General features: G+C 57.1%; 1 protein-coding gene across 1 annotated transcript; it reads left to right on the plus strand.

Moving 5' to 3' along the window:
• Positions 1–5309: 5309 nt before the first annotated feature.
• Positions 5310–11402, plus strand: HJV (hemojuvelin BMP co-receptor). The gene is given in 7 exon segments (XM_072846488.1): positions 5310–5315; positions 6251–6331; positions 6334–6375; positions 6377–6464; positions 8428–8589; positions 9744–10246; positions 10782–11402. Coding segments are annotated over 7 exon segments (1503 nt in total).
• Positions 11403–15174: the final 3772 nt, after the last annotated feature.

Genomic DNA, 15174 nt, shown 5'->3' on the forward strand with positions numbered 1-15174 from the left:
CTGGGTGATGGGTGCTGCAGGGTGGGTGACGGCAAGCAGCACCGGCGCTGCAGCCGTGAGGTGAAACCCATGTGCCGAGGGTTTGGCAGGACCGAGGCCCGTGCCGCCGGCACCTGCAAAGCCCACGCGTGCCCTCCCGCCCCTCTGCTGCCGCACGCAGCGGGCGGCACAACGTGGCACCTCTGCGTACGCGCCTGCCTCTGCACAAGCCCACACGAACACACTATGCTCACGCTTACACACGCCATGCCCACGCTTACACACGCCAGCGAGCCGGGCGTTTTGCACATCGCTCACGCTGGGTGTTTCTGAAACACCGATGCTTTCGTAGAGATATTTACGTGTAACATCATGCAGGCAGCAGCACAGCGAGGAAAGGTCACGCCACACACGGACCACACGCACCGCACACATGTGTGGGACCATGTTTTCCCCCCTGTGGGCTTTGCTCCGGTCCCCACGTTACCTGGGAGGGGAGAGGAGGCGGTGAAGGCTGCGGAAGCATCTCCTGGCGAGGCAGCCGTGCCAGATCACTCCTGCCGGTGAGCCTGGCCGAGGGTTTCGGTCGCCTTGGCAGGTACCTGGTTTGCAAAGTGAAGTTCAACAGGTCAGTGGGGGCACCGGGAACCCCCCGATTTCTTCCTCCCTTCCCAGCCAAGCCCCCCCACACCTCCTCGGGGAGGAAGCCCCCTCGAATCCTGTGTCACAGCCACACAATTACACCAAATTCGAAGAGTCTCTGGCTGATTTACTGCCTTTTCCGATCCCCCATGTGTTGGGGGGGATATTTCTCTATGTCCCTTCCTAAACAAGCCCATAAATTGAAGATTGGGGGTTTTTACCCCCTTTCGAACCCAACAATTTCCAGGTATTCTTGGGCTGAGCCGGCATCAGCAGGACCTCAGCTGGGAGTTCATTTCCTTCTCCTGCTCAGCAGCAAGGAAAAACCATTCCCTGAAGGTCCCCCCTCTCCGACCCATCTTCTCCCCAGACCTCTGCTAAAGGCAACCAAAAGTCATTTAAAATCCCTCGCCAGAGCATTTTGGAGGCCTGGAGGCAGGTAGGGTGAGGAAAGGGCATTATTCCCGTTTATGGGAGCAAACCCACAGAAGCAATTCCCCAGCTCTTTGCTAACCCACCCACGCCGAGCCAAAGCCTCTCCATCTGACGGCCGTGGAAGCGACGCTTCCCAGTCTGAGGGCAGAGGAAGCCCAAATTTGCCACCAGCTTGGAGCCGGTGAGGGAGCTCAGGGGACCCTGGGGCAGCACGGGTGCCCCAGTCCCCAAGGGACGCCTGGGGACTGGGGCACCTGTTTTTTACCTGTTAGTTGGGCTGCGGTGTGATGGAGCGAGCTCGGCCTCGGGGACCGCATGGGTGACGTGAAAGCAGGAGTGGGGAAACTGAGGCCCAGAGTGGAAACCGAGGGTCCTTTGGTGTCCTTTTGTGCTGGTCCCCAGGCTGCAGCGATGCTGAGCTAGGACCTCTTCCCCCTGCAACCCCCGGGCTGCCTTTCCTCCCCTCCTTTCAGGCAGGTGGGCAGTGGAGCAGGCAGGGGAAGGGGGCCGGGGCAGGCAGGGACGGCCCTGCCCGGGGGTCCGCTCCTGGGCCGGGCTGGTAGCCCCCCCCCCCCCGTCACCTCCACAAGCCCCGCTGCCACTCGCAAAGTGCTGCTGCCACCTCGTGGTGCCGTGTCCCCGCTCGCCTGCTGTCCCCGCGTCCCCAAAGCCAGCTCCAGGTGCCCGGCCGCATCCTGCACCCGGCGGGGCTGGGGGGGGGGGGGTCTGATACCGGTACCCGGGGGTCCGTATGCACCCAGTGACATCCTCGCACCGAAGCCACGCAGAGCCCAGACCTTCCTCTCCTCTCCCACCGCACTACATGGACACCAGGATGCTGCTTTTTAACTGATGGGGAAACTGAGGCACAGGGAGGCAAAGCAATGGCCCCGTGGGCTTGCTGGAGGTCCCCAGCATCCCAGCGGTGGGCACCACCACCATCAGTGGTGACCAAACAGGGCAGGGGAGACCTCCCGGTCCCTCCGCAAAGGGGCTGCGTCCGGCCCCATCTGCTCCCATCTTTTTTTAGCCCCGGCGCTGCCCTGCCCTGCAGCTGCCCAGCCCTGGAGCAGGTGCCTGGGGCTGGTGATTTATCTGCACATCAGCATCTCGGGAGCATCTCTGAGCAGCACCCAGGCAAGGGCAGGGGAGCAGGACGGGCGGTTTTCCTCCGGAGGCAGCCGAGGGATGCCAGCCCCGCGTGGATGTGCCGTGGGACTCGGGTCGCACCTTCAAGTGGGGCGGTTGAAGGATGCAGCTCCCTGATTCTTCCCCGATCTTCTCTCTCCAGATGCAGCACCAAGATTTCTGGTCCTCCCAGCATCCGCTCTTCTCCGGGACCTCCTGAGCTCCCCAAGCAGGGGAGAGAGAAAGCTCTGGGCTGGAGAAACCTGGAGGAAGAGTTTGACTTGAGTCCAGACTTGCATCTTCATCAGTTCTTCCCTCTCCCTCCTTGCAGAGGCAGGAGAAGAGCGGTTGCCTGCAGGCACAGGCCCTTCGCTCCCAGCCCTGCCGTGCCAGGGGAAGGCGCCCAGGCCGGGTGCTCCCGTGCTGGAGGAGGCAGGTGCTGCTGAAAGAGGAGCCTGCCTTGAATTTCCAGCAGTGCTTTGCATTCCCAACCTGCTCGTTTTTTCCCAGAGCCTGGAGAAACCCCTGAGATCAGTAGCTCCAAGTGGTCCAGCCAGGCCCCCGCGTCCATCTCGCACAGTTTGCTCTGCCCACAGATTTGAAGTGCGCAGTTGGGAAGCCTTTGGCTCTCCCTCCCTTTTCCCTTCCCCTCCCCACTGGAATCCGGCTTTCGGGATCAAAAATACTACTGGCTATTTTTACAGCGTCAACTTAGCCCCCTCTCCTCCAGCTCGCGGTGACGGATCGGGCTGTCGTAAAGTTCAGCTGTTTTCTGCTCCCTCTGCACTGAGCCCAGGGCGTTAACAGCCGTGATTCCCTCCTCGCTCCTGCCCCGAGCCAAACTCACACTGGGGACCAGGATTTGCGTCCGGGGGCATTTGGTGGCCTGTCCTGTGGCTGGTCGGAGTGGCATTTGCCAGGGTAAGTGGCACACGGGGATCCTCAGCAGAGGTTTGGGGACGGAGGGATGGGGGCTTCATGCCAAGCACGGCATGGAAAGAAGCGTGGATGCTTTGGGTGTGAGCAGGCACCATCCGCTGCTGTGTCTGTACCTGGAGAGACGCAAAATCCTTTCTTCCAGCTCTCCGGCAAATCCTGCCTTTCCCCAGGCCCCTCTTCCGACTCCGATCCCAGCCCCGCAGCTCGGCGCGGCTCTCCCCTGCAGCTCCCGGTGGATGCTGGCTGCTGTGCCGTGGTCCGGGGAGCACGGGGATGACACTCACGGCTTGGTTCATCCCCTGCCTCCAACCTCAAGAGCCTGGCTGATCCCGCTCGCCCAGGGATGCTCGGGAAAGGCTGGCAGAGCTCTCCCTGACAGGGCCTTAACCCAGCCGCGCTCAGGAGCGGCACGGACGTGCCGTGCGTGAGCTGTACGTCCTCACCTTGCAATGCTGGTGGGTAGCAGGAGGGTTTGCTCGTGTCCACAGCTCTGATGGAGGCAGACGAGCTCCTTGGAGACCTGATGCCTCTTTAGATATGTTTTCCTGAGTTTCCCCATCCACACAGGCTATTTTGGTCGCAAACCCACTTCGGTTCAGACCAGGGCTCCTGGTAGCAGTTGGGTTTGCAGACACGGCTGATGCCAGCTCAGAGCCAAGGGGGGACTGGTCTCCCTGAGCAAATTAAATCTCCAAAGCACTAGGGTTAAACCAAACCCTCGCCAAACTCACTGCGTTAGCGATTGGGCTAGATGGGGGCTGGAGCTGAGCCGTGACCACGTTGTCCCAGCCTTTGGAGGGATGACATTGCTCCAGATGAAATCCACGTGGGTGATGCTCACCGGCAGAGCTGCATATTACCCACTTTGCACCAAAAATTAGGCAGCTGCCACAACCAGAGTCTCTTCCCCCCTCCTGGGGCGTTGCAGTGCTTGGGAAAGCCTCGTCTTTTCGGGCAGGAGGATCTGGGAGAGGCCAGCTGCTCCGCAGCCCCCTCGGTGGCAGGATTTGGTGACCCAGCTGGCAGGATCCAGTGCTTTGTGCCTCCTAAACCTCCAGCTGATTTTGCTGGTGGGAAGGGGGGGGAGCTGGCTTTCAGAAGCAGTTTGATCACAGATGCTTTTGTCTTGGTACCGTGACTCTCTGCCAGCTCGGGAGAAATTCCCAGCCTCCTCAGCCCAACATATGCCTGCAGCCCCCAGCTCGGAGAGCTGCTGCACACTGATGGTGTTAAAACTATCGATGGCTCCATTTCACGGCACAGCCAGGATCCGGCGCATCGCCAGGGAGGTGCACCCATAACACTGAGTCTTGGGGCTGCGAGGAGGGCCCCACAGCCTGGCCTCCGGGCTGCAGCAACCTGGATATCCCGGTTTGGTTTCTCTATTCCAAGTTTCCCCTCCCTTGTCCAAAGGAAGCGGGTGGGTGGGATGCAGAGAGGCCTCCGCTCTCGCCAAGCCCAGATGGTACCGTCTGCTGTTCCAGAAGAATTCCCACCTGCCCGCCCCGCGTGTAACCGATTCCCTCGGTGGGTGTCTGAGCCTCCCCGCGCCGGGGGCTCGCTGCGGGGAAGCCTACGGCGGCAGATGGGGAGGATACCAGGCACCCGAGGCATGGCCAGGGCGGACCTTGGGAGGCTACACTAGGATATGGGTCTTATTTTTTTTAAACAACATTTTTTCCACTGCCTGGTTATCCCTTGTTACCAGGTAACAGAGACCCAGAGCATAAATACTGGCCAGGGAAAAGAGCTGCAAAGCCTCCGTGCACCCTGGGAGCAAAGAAAAAAAAAAGGGCATCTAAAACCTTCCTTCTCCAGTGGCTGCTGATATAAATCCCAGCTGGGATTTGAACCCAAGCTGGTATTTATTCTTTGTTTTCCTTTCCTCTATCCATTGCCCCCAAGGAAGACGTACTATTACACTTAAAACAAGAGTCTGGCTGTAGATTTAAGCTTGTTCTGCAATAAGCAGAGGCGATCTCTCCTTTTCTCCCCAATTCCTTGGGTGAAGAACACTTCAGCAGCTGCCATGACCCACGGTTCATGGAGCAGGAGAGCTTGCGGCAGGGTCAGAGCAGGAGAGGAGAAGGTCGGAGGGGGAAGCCCTTTTCTCTTCCATCCCTAAACAACCCAAACTGGTCTAGAGGCGCACTGCAGAAATTGGGAGCAATTCTCCCAGGAGGGGCATGGCGGTACCTGGGGGGGTCGGTTAAGCCCCACTGCTCCATCTGCTCTCCTGGGCTCAGGTTGGCACGAGGCTCTGGGTGCGAAGGCGTCGAGGGCGCTGCAGGTCTGCGAGGCTTGCCCCTCCCATGAAGGGCAAGACCTGGAAAACAGCAGGAATTTGGTTTAGGAGGCTTTTCTGAATGGGTTCCCAAAGGGGTTTGTGGGTGCTGGGGGCACTGAGGGCCCTACTTTCAATCCCCGCCCTCCAGCCATAACTGCCAGGGATCCTAAGTGGACAGGCCACCCCTGGAAGAGCCAGCCATGGATGTTTCCCCACCCTGCAGCAGGAACAGCCACTCTCTGCACCCAAGGGCTTTCGGGAACCCAGCCGGCACAGCCTGGAGTTCATCAACCCCTGGGGACAGCAGCCACCTTTGGTCCGTACAGCGTTCGTGTTTGGGACTCGGCTGTGCCCCAGGAAGGGAAGCGACAAGAGACATGGCTGAAGAAGTATTCCCTGTGGGGATACATCACAGGGAGAAGCACAGTGCTTTTCCACGGGGACTCACTCCACAGGGGTGCAGCGAGGGGTTGCAATATCACCCAACGAAGGAAAACCAGGTAGCTCCAAGGAAGCCAGCTCCCGCAGCCCATGCCGCACCCCACGAGTGACATGACCCCACGCCACCGAGCAGCATCACCTAGCCGGGGTGGTCTGGGGGCTCCCACCTCCTCCTTGGGCTCCTCTGCACCCCCCCCTCCTTTGCCACACACCATCTCCCTCTGCCCCCTCCGCTTGTTGTTCTTGGCTGGGTTTTACCCTGTCTAAATTTAGGCAGATCTATTTCAACACCCATCCTCTGCCCTGCGGGGGGAAGAGGACAGAGCAAAGGTAGCCGGGGAGGAAGAGCAGGGACCGCAGTGCCCTGCAGTGGGGTCCGCTCCCTGCGCCCCCGGCCAGGCTTTCCGCACCAGAACCCTGGATTTTATCCGGCTGCGAGGCCATGGAGGTGCCCAGGACTGAGGCTGGCGTTGTCCTGGCTATCATCCCATGGATCTCTCTGGCTGTCACTTGGGGTAGAGCTGGGTGACAAGGACAAGCCAGCCCGTGTGTCCACCACGGAAGGAGCTCCCTGCACTGGGAGCCAGCTCATCTCCGGAGGAGGCTGATGCAGGTGAGCGGGGCTGCAGCAAAGCAAGGGCAGGGACGAGGGTCGGAGGCACAGGACATCAGCACCGGCACCCAGGGCTGCCCCAGGGTCCGGTCCCATGTGCAGGTGGCCCCAAACAGAGGGAGGGCTGCGGTGCCCAAGCACCCCTCACCGCCCTGCCTGGCACAGCCAGAAACCATCCATCTCCCCTCACAGGTGCCATCGCCTTGGGCTTGCGGAGCATCTCTAACTGCTGCTGCTGCCTTTCTCCTAACGCCATCGGGGTCAGGACGTCCCAAAGAAAGTCCCGCTGCCTGTAGGATCCATGGCAGGGCCTCTCCTCGCCCCAGCCAGAGCCACGCTTCTCTGCTACACATTAACCAGCTCTTTATCTGCTAAGCGTTGCGCCAGGTCCCCTCCGTGTCACCACCTCCAGGGGATGTTGGGGGGCAGTGCTGAGGGGTCGCTAGCTCCTGCGAGCCCCAAGAAAGATGCTCAGCCCCGTCAAAGAGGGTCAAACCAGATAGGGCGAGATACGACAGAGCAAGTGCCGGGCATCGGAGGAGGATCGGAGCACACCAGTACACACCAAATACGAGCCTAGTTCCCAGTACTGGGTCTCGTGTCCCCATGCCCCAGGGCTGCAGAGACCACTTTTCCCCCCTCTATCATGGTCGGCTCAGCTTGTCCTCGCTGCCAAGAGCAGCTGGCAGCCAGAGCATCGCCAGCAGGTCTGAAGCATGTTTTCGCTCCAGACATCTGCCCCGTTAGCCATTAATCCAGCTGGCAGAGGAACGCGGGGGGGCTGCCAGCACTCAGCTACGTCACCGTGCCAGCCAGTACAACTAACGGCGGTTGTTTGATGGCTGTAGCCATGACAAAGGGAGCTGAAAGGTGCTAGACGGAGCTGGTAGGACTGTGATTTCTCCTTTTTTTGAGAAAAAGATGAGAATTGAGTCTCTTCCCCCCCGCCCCCAGTTGCAGCTTACACTTACTAGCAAATCCCAGTGTCAGTAATATCAACTCCTTGGGCTGCCCAGGGTACCAGGCACAGACATGTCACCGTGAGCGTCAGCCTCTAGCAACCAGCACCTCACACAAGCTAAAGGGGAGAAAAAAACCCCAAAAAACCAATTTCACATACAGCAGTTTCAAAAGGACCTTTGCAAAAGGCCATTTGACTAACAAGTGACTAATAACCAGCTGTTAAAATAAGCCACCAAGGACTCAAGTCCCCAGCCCTGATGAAGCACAAGGGAAGTTAAATTTTTTTCTGTGGCTGCACCTCCTACTGCCGCAGCCCCCTGTCTGGATGCGTGCAGGTTCTTGCACTCCCCTTCCAGCCAGCTCGAACCCCCCCCGGCACCCAGGGAGCAGCCAGAGCTGGCGCAGCAAGGGGGAAAGGTGGAACGTGGCTGACCGCACGTTTCCCAGCTTTGAGGGAACCTAGACGCAGGTTTTTGGTGGAGCAGGAGGTGCTGGTATCACCCAGTGGTGCTGGCTGTGGATGTCACGGCAGTCGCACTTATAATTTGACGTTTCAACTCCTATCCCCTTGGCTGCTGTGCTCCAAACCTTCATTTTGGTGGGCCAGCAGCAGATCAGAGGCAGCCCACCCTGCACCTGACACGTAGGACAGTTCGGGTCCTCTCCGCACTCATCGGCTGCTCGCATCCCTGCTGTGAAGTCTCTTCGAGCTCCTGGAGCTCACTGATCCTCTCCAAGGGCAGCTGGAAGCTTTAACTTTTTGACACGCTGAACTACACAGCACAGCTGCCTCGGGGTGGAAGATGAGAGCTGCAGTGGTTGAAAGCAGTTAAAAAACCAAACCCTCCGGGATTTTGCTCAAAAACTCGCCTCCCCCAGGAGGCAGCAGTGCAGCCAAGCCCTGCAGGGCCATGCTTGGCAGCTGCCTGGATGCTGGCAGCTCCGTACCTGCAGCAGCTCACATTTGCTGGCACCTCTTCCACCTCTGCTTTGCTTCTAGGGGACCTGCTGAATGAAGCCGAGACGAGCCAGCGGGTGAGCAACCCCCCAGGCTCTGCATGGATTGGAATGGGGAAACCTGCCTGCAGTAAGAGCCCAGGGCAGCTGGAAAACCCCGGCTTCTTCCTTCGAGCGCTCTTCCTCCTCCTCTTCTGCAGGCATGGTAAGGAACTGCATGGGCAGAGCCATATCCCTGGCAAGGATACCCATGGGAGCTGCAGCCCCAGGGTGCAGGGAGGGTACCAACCATGGCAGAGCTCCTGGGAGGTGACGGGAGCAAGCCGAAGATCCTCTCATCGCAGCCATAAGGCTCAGGCAGCGTCAGCATGCCCTTGCCCCACCGCAGCCAGAGGGAAGGGCAGGCAGCATTCCCACCAGGGTAGCCTCAGCAAGGAGAACACCCCGCTGCAGCAGGCACTCTCCCTGGGACAGCCCTTAACATTTCTATTATCTCCCAGGATAAGACAGGGACAGCAGAGCACAGGGACCAGCCAAAGTCTTCCAGTGAAAGGCACCGGCCATATCCATCACTCAGTCCCTCGCTTTCCTTCCTGCATCCCAGAAACTCTTCTAGGAGGGCTCAGACTTGCAACACCTAAATTCATTTCCCAGCACCTAGACAACAACATGCCACCATCCCCTTGCCTAGCCCAGCTTGCATTCACTCCTTGTAAGGGCAGCCGTCCCTTATAACCCCTCTGCTTAATGAGCTAAATGATCCCTGCTGGGGCAAGTTCGTTAGCTCTCCTGGAGCTGTGGCACATGGCACTGCCTTCCGCAGCATGGAGAAATCACGTTTGAGGGGCAGGATGTCCTTGGTACAGTCAAGCCACTCGTGAAAGAGCGATTGCACGGCCCGGCCGAGGTTGAAAGGGGAAGAAGGGGTTTCCCAGCTCAGAAATTCCCCTTTGTCCCCTGGCAAGCCCTGGGACGAAGAATCTCAGTCTGAGTCACGTCCCAGGGCCACAGTCACAACTGCTTGCCCTGGCTCTTGGCAGTGCTGGTGCCCCAGGTACAATCTCACATCCCAGTTGTTTCAGGACACCCCTTCGGCCCCACGACTGCCCTCCGCACCGGGCTCCAGCCTGCTTCTGCAGCAGGCAACCCTGGATGCATTCCCCTCAGGCACGTAAGAAGCGGGTCATTTAAACTGGCCACTGTGTTCCTTAATACAGGGAGATAAGTGCTTCCAGAAAGTGTCTCCGTCACGAGATCTGGAGTGGGCCAGATGGTGGGAGGTGGTGGGAGGAGAAGGGGCTGCCCTTCCCCACCCCTACAGCTCTACTGGGATGCCCCGGGCCATCCCGTCTCTCCCAGTTTCTTCCCAGTGCAAGATCCTGCGCTGCAACTCGGAGTACGTGGCTGCCACCCTCAACCTGCGCGGCTCCAACAGGAACGCGGCGTACTGCAACGCCCTCCGCTCCTACTCCCACTGCACCCGCAAGACGGCTCGCACGTGCCGGGGTGACCTGGCCTACCACTCCGCCGTCCACGGCATCGAGGACCTCATGATCCAGAACAACTGCTCCAAGGAGGGTCCCACATCGCCGCCCCGACCCCGGCCCCCGGCCCCCAACCATCAGGGCTTCGAGTCTCTCGATATCTGCAACTATGAGAAGAGTTTCCTCTACAAGCACGGCCAGCCCCCCAGCTACCAGCACTGCGCGGCTTTCGGGGACCCCCATATCCGCACTTTCCATGATGACTTCCACACTTGCCGAGTGGAGGGCTCCTGGCCTCTCTTGGACAATGACTACTTGTTTGTGCAAGCAACCAGCTCTCCGGTGGCAAAGGGGTCCAACGCTACGGTCACTAGCAAGGTAACACGGGTGCATAGGGCTTGGCAGCAAACCCACGCACCTCCGGGATGCAGCAACGGTTTAGGGCACTCCCTACGCTCCCTAAAATGGCTGGGAAGGGCAGCAATAGCTTCAGCTAAACCCACACGGGATCAGGAATTAATGTCTGCAGGAACGAGTGGGACGAAGGTCCCTGAGGGGACCAGAGAGACCTGCAAACGCTCCCATTGCTGCCTGGGGATGGGTTACTGTGTGGTCCGTGGGCTACCTGCATGCAGTCTACCCAGGCTTGGCTCCGTCTCAGTTTTCAGTTGCCTAAATGGTATTAAAGAAAGAAGGAAACGAAGGAAGGCAAGAAGGAAACATTGCTGTTTTCCCCAATGGACTGCAGCAATGTGGGAGAGATGGTTTGGGGCAGAGGGGGATGCATCGATGAGGCAGACATCTGCGATCTGCTTTGCCCTCCCCTAGATAGCTGATACCTGGGGTGGGGACACGGCCGCCGCTCTCACACCCGGCAAGTCAGATCAACCCCCCTCTGATCTGCTCTCCGCAGCTCACCATCATCTTCAAGAACATGAAGGAATGCATCGACCAGAAGGTCTACCAGGCTGAGATAGACAACCTCCCGGCGGCCTTCGAGGACGGCTCGGTGAACGGGGGCGAGAGGCCGGGCGGGAGCAGCTTGGCTATCCGGGAGCACAGCCCTGGGCGGCACGTGGAGATCCGTGCGGAGTACATCGGCACCACCATCGCCGTCCGTCAGGCCGGCCGCCAGCTCTCCTTCTCCATCCGGGCAGCCGAGGAGGTGGCACGTGCCTTCACGGAGGAGCAAGACCTCCAGCTCTGCGTGGGCGGCTGCCCCCGCAGCCAGCGCATCTCCCGCAGCGAGTGCTGCCGCGGCCGCGTGGCGGCCGAGACGGCTCGGGCGCTCTGCAAGGAGATGCTGCCCGTGGAGGACGTCTACTTCCAGTCGTGTGTCTTCGATGTGGTGACCTCGGGGGACGCCAACTTCACCATGGCGGCTCACGGGGCCCTGGAGGATGCCAGGGTCTTCCTTCCCAACGCTGAGAAATTGCACATCTTCCAGGCTGGGGCAGGCTGCCCGCGCATCTCTTCTTCCTTCCTCCTCCTCCTCCTCACCTCTGGTCTTTGGGCTGTTCTGTTGCACTTTTAACTCTTGCTGGCATTGCATACAGCACAGGGGACGCATCCAGCCAGTCCACAGGGGTAACCTGAGAGAGCTGCTGACTCAAGACCCATGCCGTGCAGATCAAGAGGGATGCCTTACCTCGGATCATGTATCTCTGCGGCAATAAGGAATCGAAGACCCAGACCTTTGGAGAGGGGAGCACTGGAGATGAAAGACGGTGAGGACTGCTTTGCATTCGCTGTTCTCGCACGTACGGCAACGATTGAACCTGGTTCCTCTCCCACAGGCAGATCACAACTTTTTCTGTTGGATTCTGGTGCATTTCTTTTTTCTAAAGGTGAGGACATTGCAGCCGTATCAAAGAAAAAGAAACACATGGGGTGAAGACACGTTTAGAAAACCTCTCTGCCCCTCAAAGCCTTTCCATAAACTTGCTTTACACCTTTCTTCCAGTGTTAACTACAGCAGACTTTTACTCAGGAACACTACAGATTCAGAAATAATGAGCTCTAAGCCCAGATCCCAACTTTTAGCAGTCACAAAATGTTGTTTGGGGGATTTGGGGCCCCTTGACCCAGCTGTTACCAAAGTCATGCCAGAGTGAAGCAAGGCAGTAAGTTGGTTATCGGAGTGTTGTGACGAAGGTTGGAGATTTTTGAGCTAGAAACAACCCTGTCATACTGTATTCTCCTCTCTCTCTGGATTAGCAATGTGCTAATTTCCAGCGTCGGGAGCTGCAGAGCGTCAGGTCTCTGGCATTTCAGCCTACCGTTGCTATTTTTCCTTGTTGTCTTGGCACCTGTCTAGGACTCAATATAGCCAGTTCTGGACTTTGGACCAGCATTGAGTTTCAGTGAGGAAAAATACCCCTTGGTATTCCTCTCCCTTGGGTCCAACTTTCTCTGTCACTGTCACAACCCCGTTCAAATCCAACCCAGACTGTGGGTTTGACTTGCGAAAGAGAATTGATAATGAAGATGCGGAGCTGGCAAAAAGCTGTATGACTGTATCGATGGGCAGGGGAACTACTAGCAGATGTACATAAATGTAGAGGTGAGGCCAAATTAGATGTTTAATATATTTAAGAGGTTTTAAGTAAAGCAGATAGAGTATATGATAAGAAATATTTTCCATATGCAAAGACTTTTTTTTTTTTTTTAATAAAGAGGGCTCACATTAAAAACTTTGCCGTTCCTGTCCCGTGGAACCATATGAAGAGCCTTGCAAAGCCCTAGCCTTGCGGAGGCAAAGAATTAGGCTGGCAGACATGGGCAGGATTTGGGCATGCAGCTTGGGGAAAGAAAACTGCAGATCATCCAGGTACGGAGGATCTGTTGAGCTGTAAAGGGAGGTTTTACAATTCACCTTTCAGTATATCTGCAGTTTCTTTGGTCAGTTTTTTCTCTCTGGTTCTTCTGCCGAGGGCACAAAGAGTAAATACGGAAATGTTTCTTAGGTATCTCAGCATACTTCCTCCTCCGACATGCGCTCAAAGCACATGGTGACTAGCGTGAGAGTTTCTCTCTTTCTTGTACAGTGCTCTCGCTAATCTCTGAAGGTTTTGACATTAAAGGTGTCTATTTTTGAAGTCCTCATTTCCTGTCATCTGTCTCTTTATTTCTTTGGTCGGCAGCAGCAGGTGAAGATAATAATATCTCGCCTTCCACCCACTGCTCCCTTTACTCTGGAGCACTTTCTGGTCTATATATACATGCACCGAATGAGGAGAGGAAGCCAGCCTGCCCTGCCCCACCACTTTGCAGGAGACTGCAGGTCCCCGTGGGAGCAGCGTTCCCCATAGGGATAAAATCCTCAGGAGCCCTGAAGAGGCTGCAGGGTTGATAGTGCTGGAGCTCCTTATAGAAACGGGATTGACTTGATCCAGTAATAAAAGGCAGCCACTTCCAGGGTGTGAAACAGCAGCTCTTTAACAGCACACAGCGATGCTACACAACTGCCAGAAACAGCGTGACGGACACGCCGCAGGGACAGATTTTATGAGGCAGAATATAATTACCCTTTAGATTTTGGCCAACGGAGCCAATCAACAAGAATGCCATGGGGAAACGGGGGCTTTCCTAATAGAGAGATGAGGATCTCGCTGGCTGATGACCCTTGCAGGTGAGCAGGACCACACTCGCTCCCCCAGATCCAGCCTCTTGGTACCTCCATAGTCATCAAACAGGGACAGAAGAGTCCCCAGGAGCCACCAGCAATGTGAAGGTGGTGGCGGTGATCCTGCGCAAGCCCTGGGCACATGGCCATGGCAGGGAAGTGGCCCACCACGGGTCTCGTAGCACCACGCTAGCTCTGTCCCCACCGAGGAGCGTGTCGAGCGCTAACCCAGAGCTTTGCAGGAGGGCTGGTATTCAGACTCACTCTTCCCAACCTGCTCACTAACGTCCCACCCGGGAAGGAGGCAATGAATTGGGCTGCGAGGGCTTTGCTCCCATTGGAAAGAAAAGCAGAGTTTCCTGGGTCTGCCCGTGAAAGGTGGATTCAAGACTCCTCACACATCATCCACCTGACAAACCCCAAAGCCCATGAGAATCATAGAGTATCTCAAGTTGGAAGGGTCCCATAAGGACCTCCGAGTCCAACTCCCTGCTCCTCGCAGGACTGCCTAAAACTAAGCTGCAGGACTAAGAGCATCATCCAGGTGCTCCTTGAAGAGAGGACTTTGGCCAGAACTCTCTGGAAAAGGTGAGCTGGAGCGCCCTGAGCAGCTCATGGAGGTCTGAAGCTCTGATTCTGGTTGGAGCGGGTATTGGGGAGTAACAGCCCGTCACAGCCAAGGCCACCACCTCCCTTACACACCACGCAGATGCTTAAACCTGAGCTGCAGCCTGGCTAGGGTCCAGCAACGCGGAAGGAACGTGCACAGCGTTGATTGGGTTTGCGCCTGTTCTCCAAATTGTTCTGTACTCTGCATCCTCAACTTAATGATTGCCGAGGAAGCAAGACCTTTCAAAGACGTGCTAAAGTCTGTAAGTAGAAGAGAGACCTTGCCACCCCTGACAGATTGCAGGCTGAAATAAAGAAGTGGAACGTAGGCGTGGATCCAAGCCCCACTGATGTCAACAAGAGTATTTCCGTTGACGTCAGTAGACTTTGGATCAAGCCCTTAAGTTTCCTAGCATATGTCACCTGTTAAAAAAGACACCATCAACACTGGCCAGCATTTTCAAAAGCGAGCCCAGTTTGGGCCGTTCTGCATCCAGATGCCCAACCTGGGTGGTTAGAGCAAGGGAATTCCGATTTCAGATCAGACCTGGGGTTTGCCTGCCCTGGTAGGTGGTTGTCAGCAGCAGCCAGCACCAGGTCTCGTGTGAGAAGTCTGGGACAATCCGCTCCTCTTACATCCCGTCTCACTCTGATGTCTAGTAGTTAGAGAAACGCCAAGGCCTTGGGGCATGAGGTGTAGTAGCCAAACCTGAATCTTCAGCAGCAGCTGCTTCGACATGCCATAAACCAGCCCGATCATCAGAGGTGGCCACGTTTGCCAGCTCCCGGTGTTGCAGTGAGGGCGCACGGCTCGGTAAGTTGGAGCTGCCAAATCTCTAACCTGCAAACCAGAGCTGTCCAAATCAGAAGCCGGTCTTCAAAATGGCAGCACTGGTTTAAAAGCCACCCGAACATGCAGCTTTCCTTAGGGTGTTTCCTGCCAAATTCCAGCATTGTTTTGTTAGCAAGACATTAAGGCCAAGGCGAGAACTTCCTCCACAAAGTTCAGGGTTAGGTTCAGCTTCCTCGGGTTCGCAATGGCCAACGCCTTGAGTAGCGTCACCAGCAGGGA

Source organism: Ciconia boyciana, chromosome 26, assembly GCF_034638445.1.
Source record: "Ciconia boyciana chromosome 26, ASM3463844v1, whole genome shotgun sequence".
NCBI lineage: Eukaryota > Metazoa > Chordata > Aves > Ciconiiformes > Ciconiidae > Ciconia > Ciconia boyciana.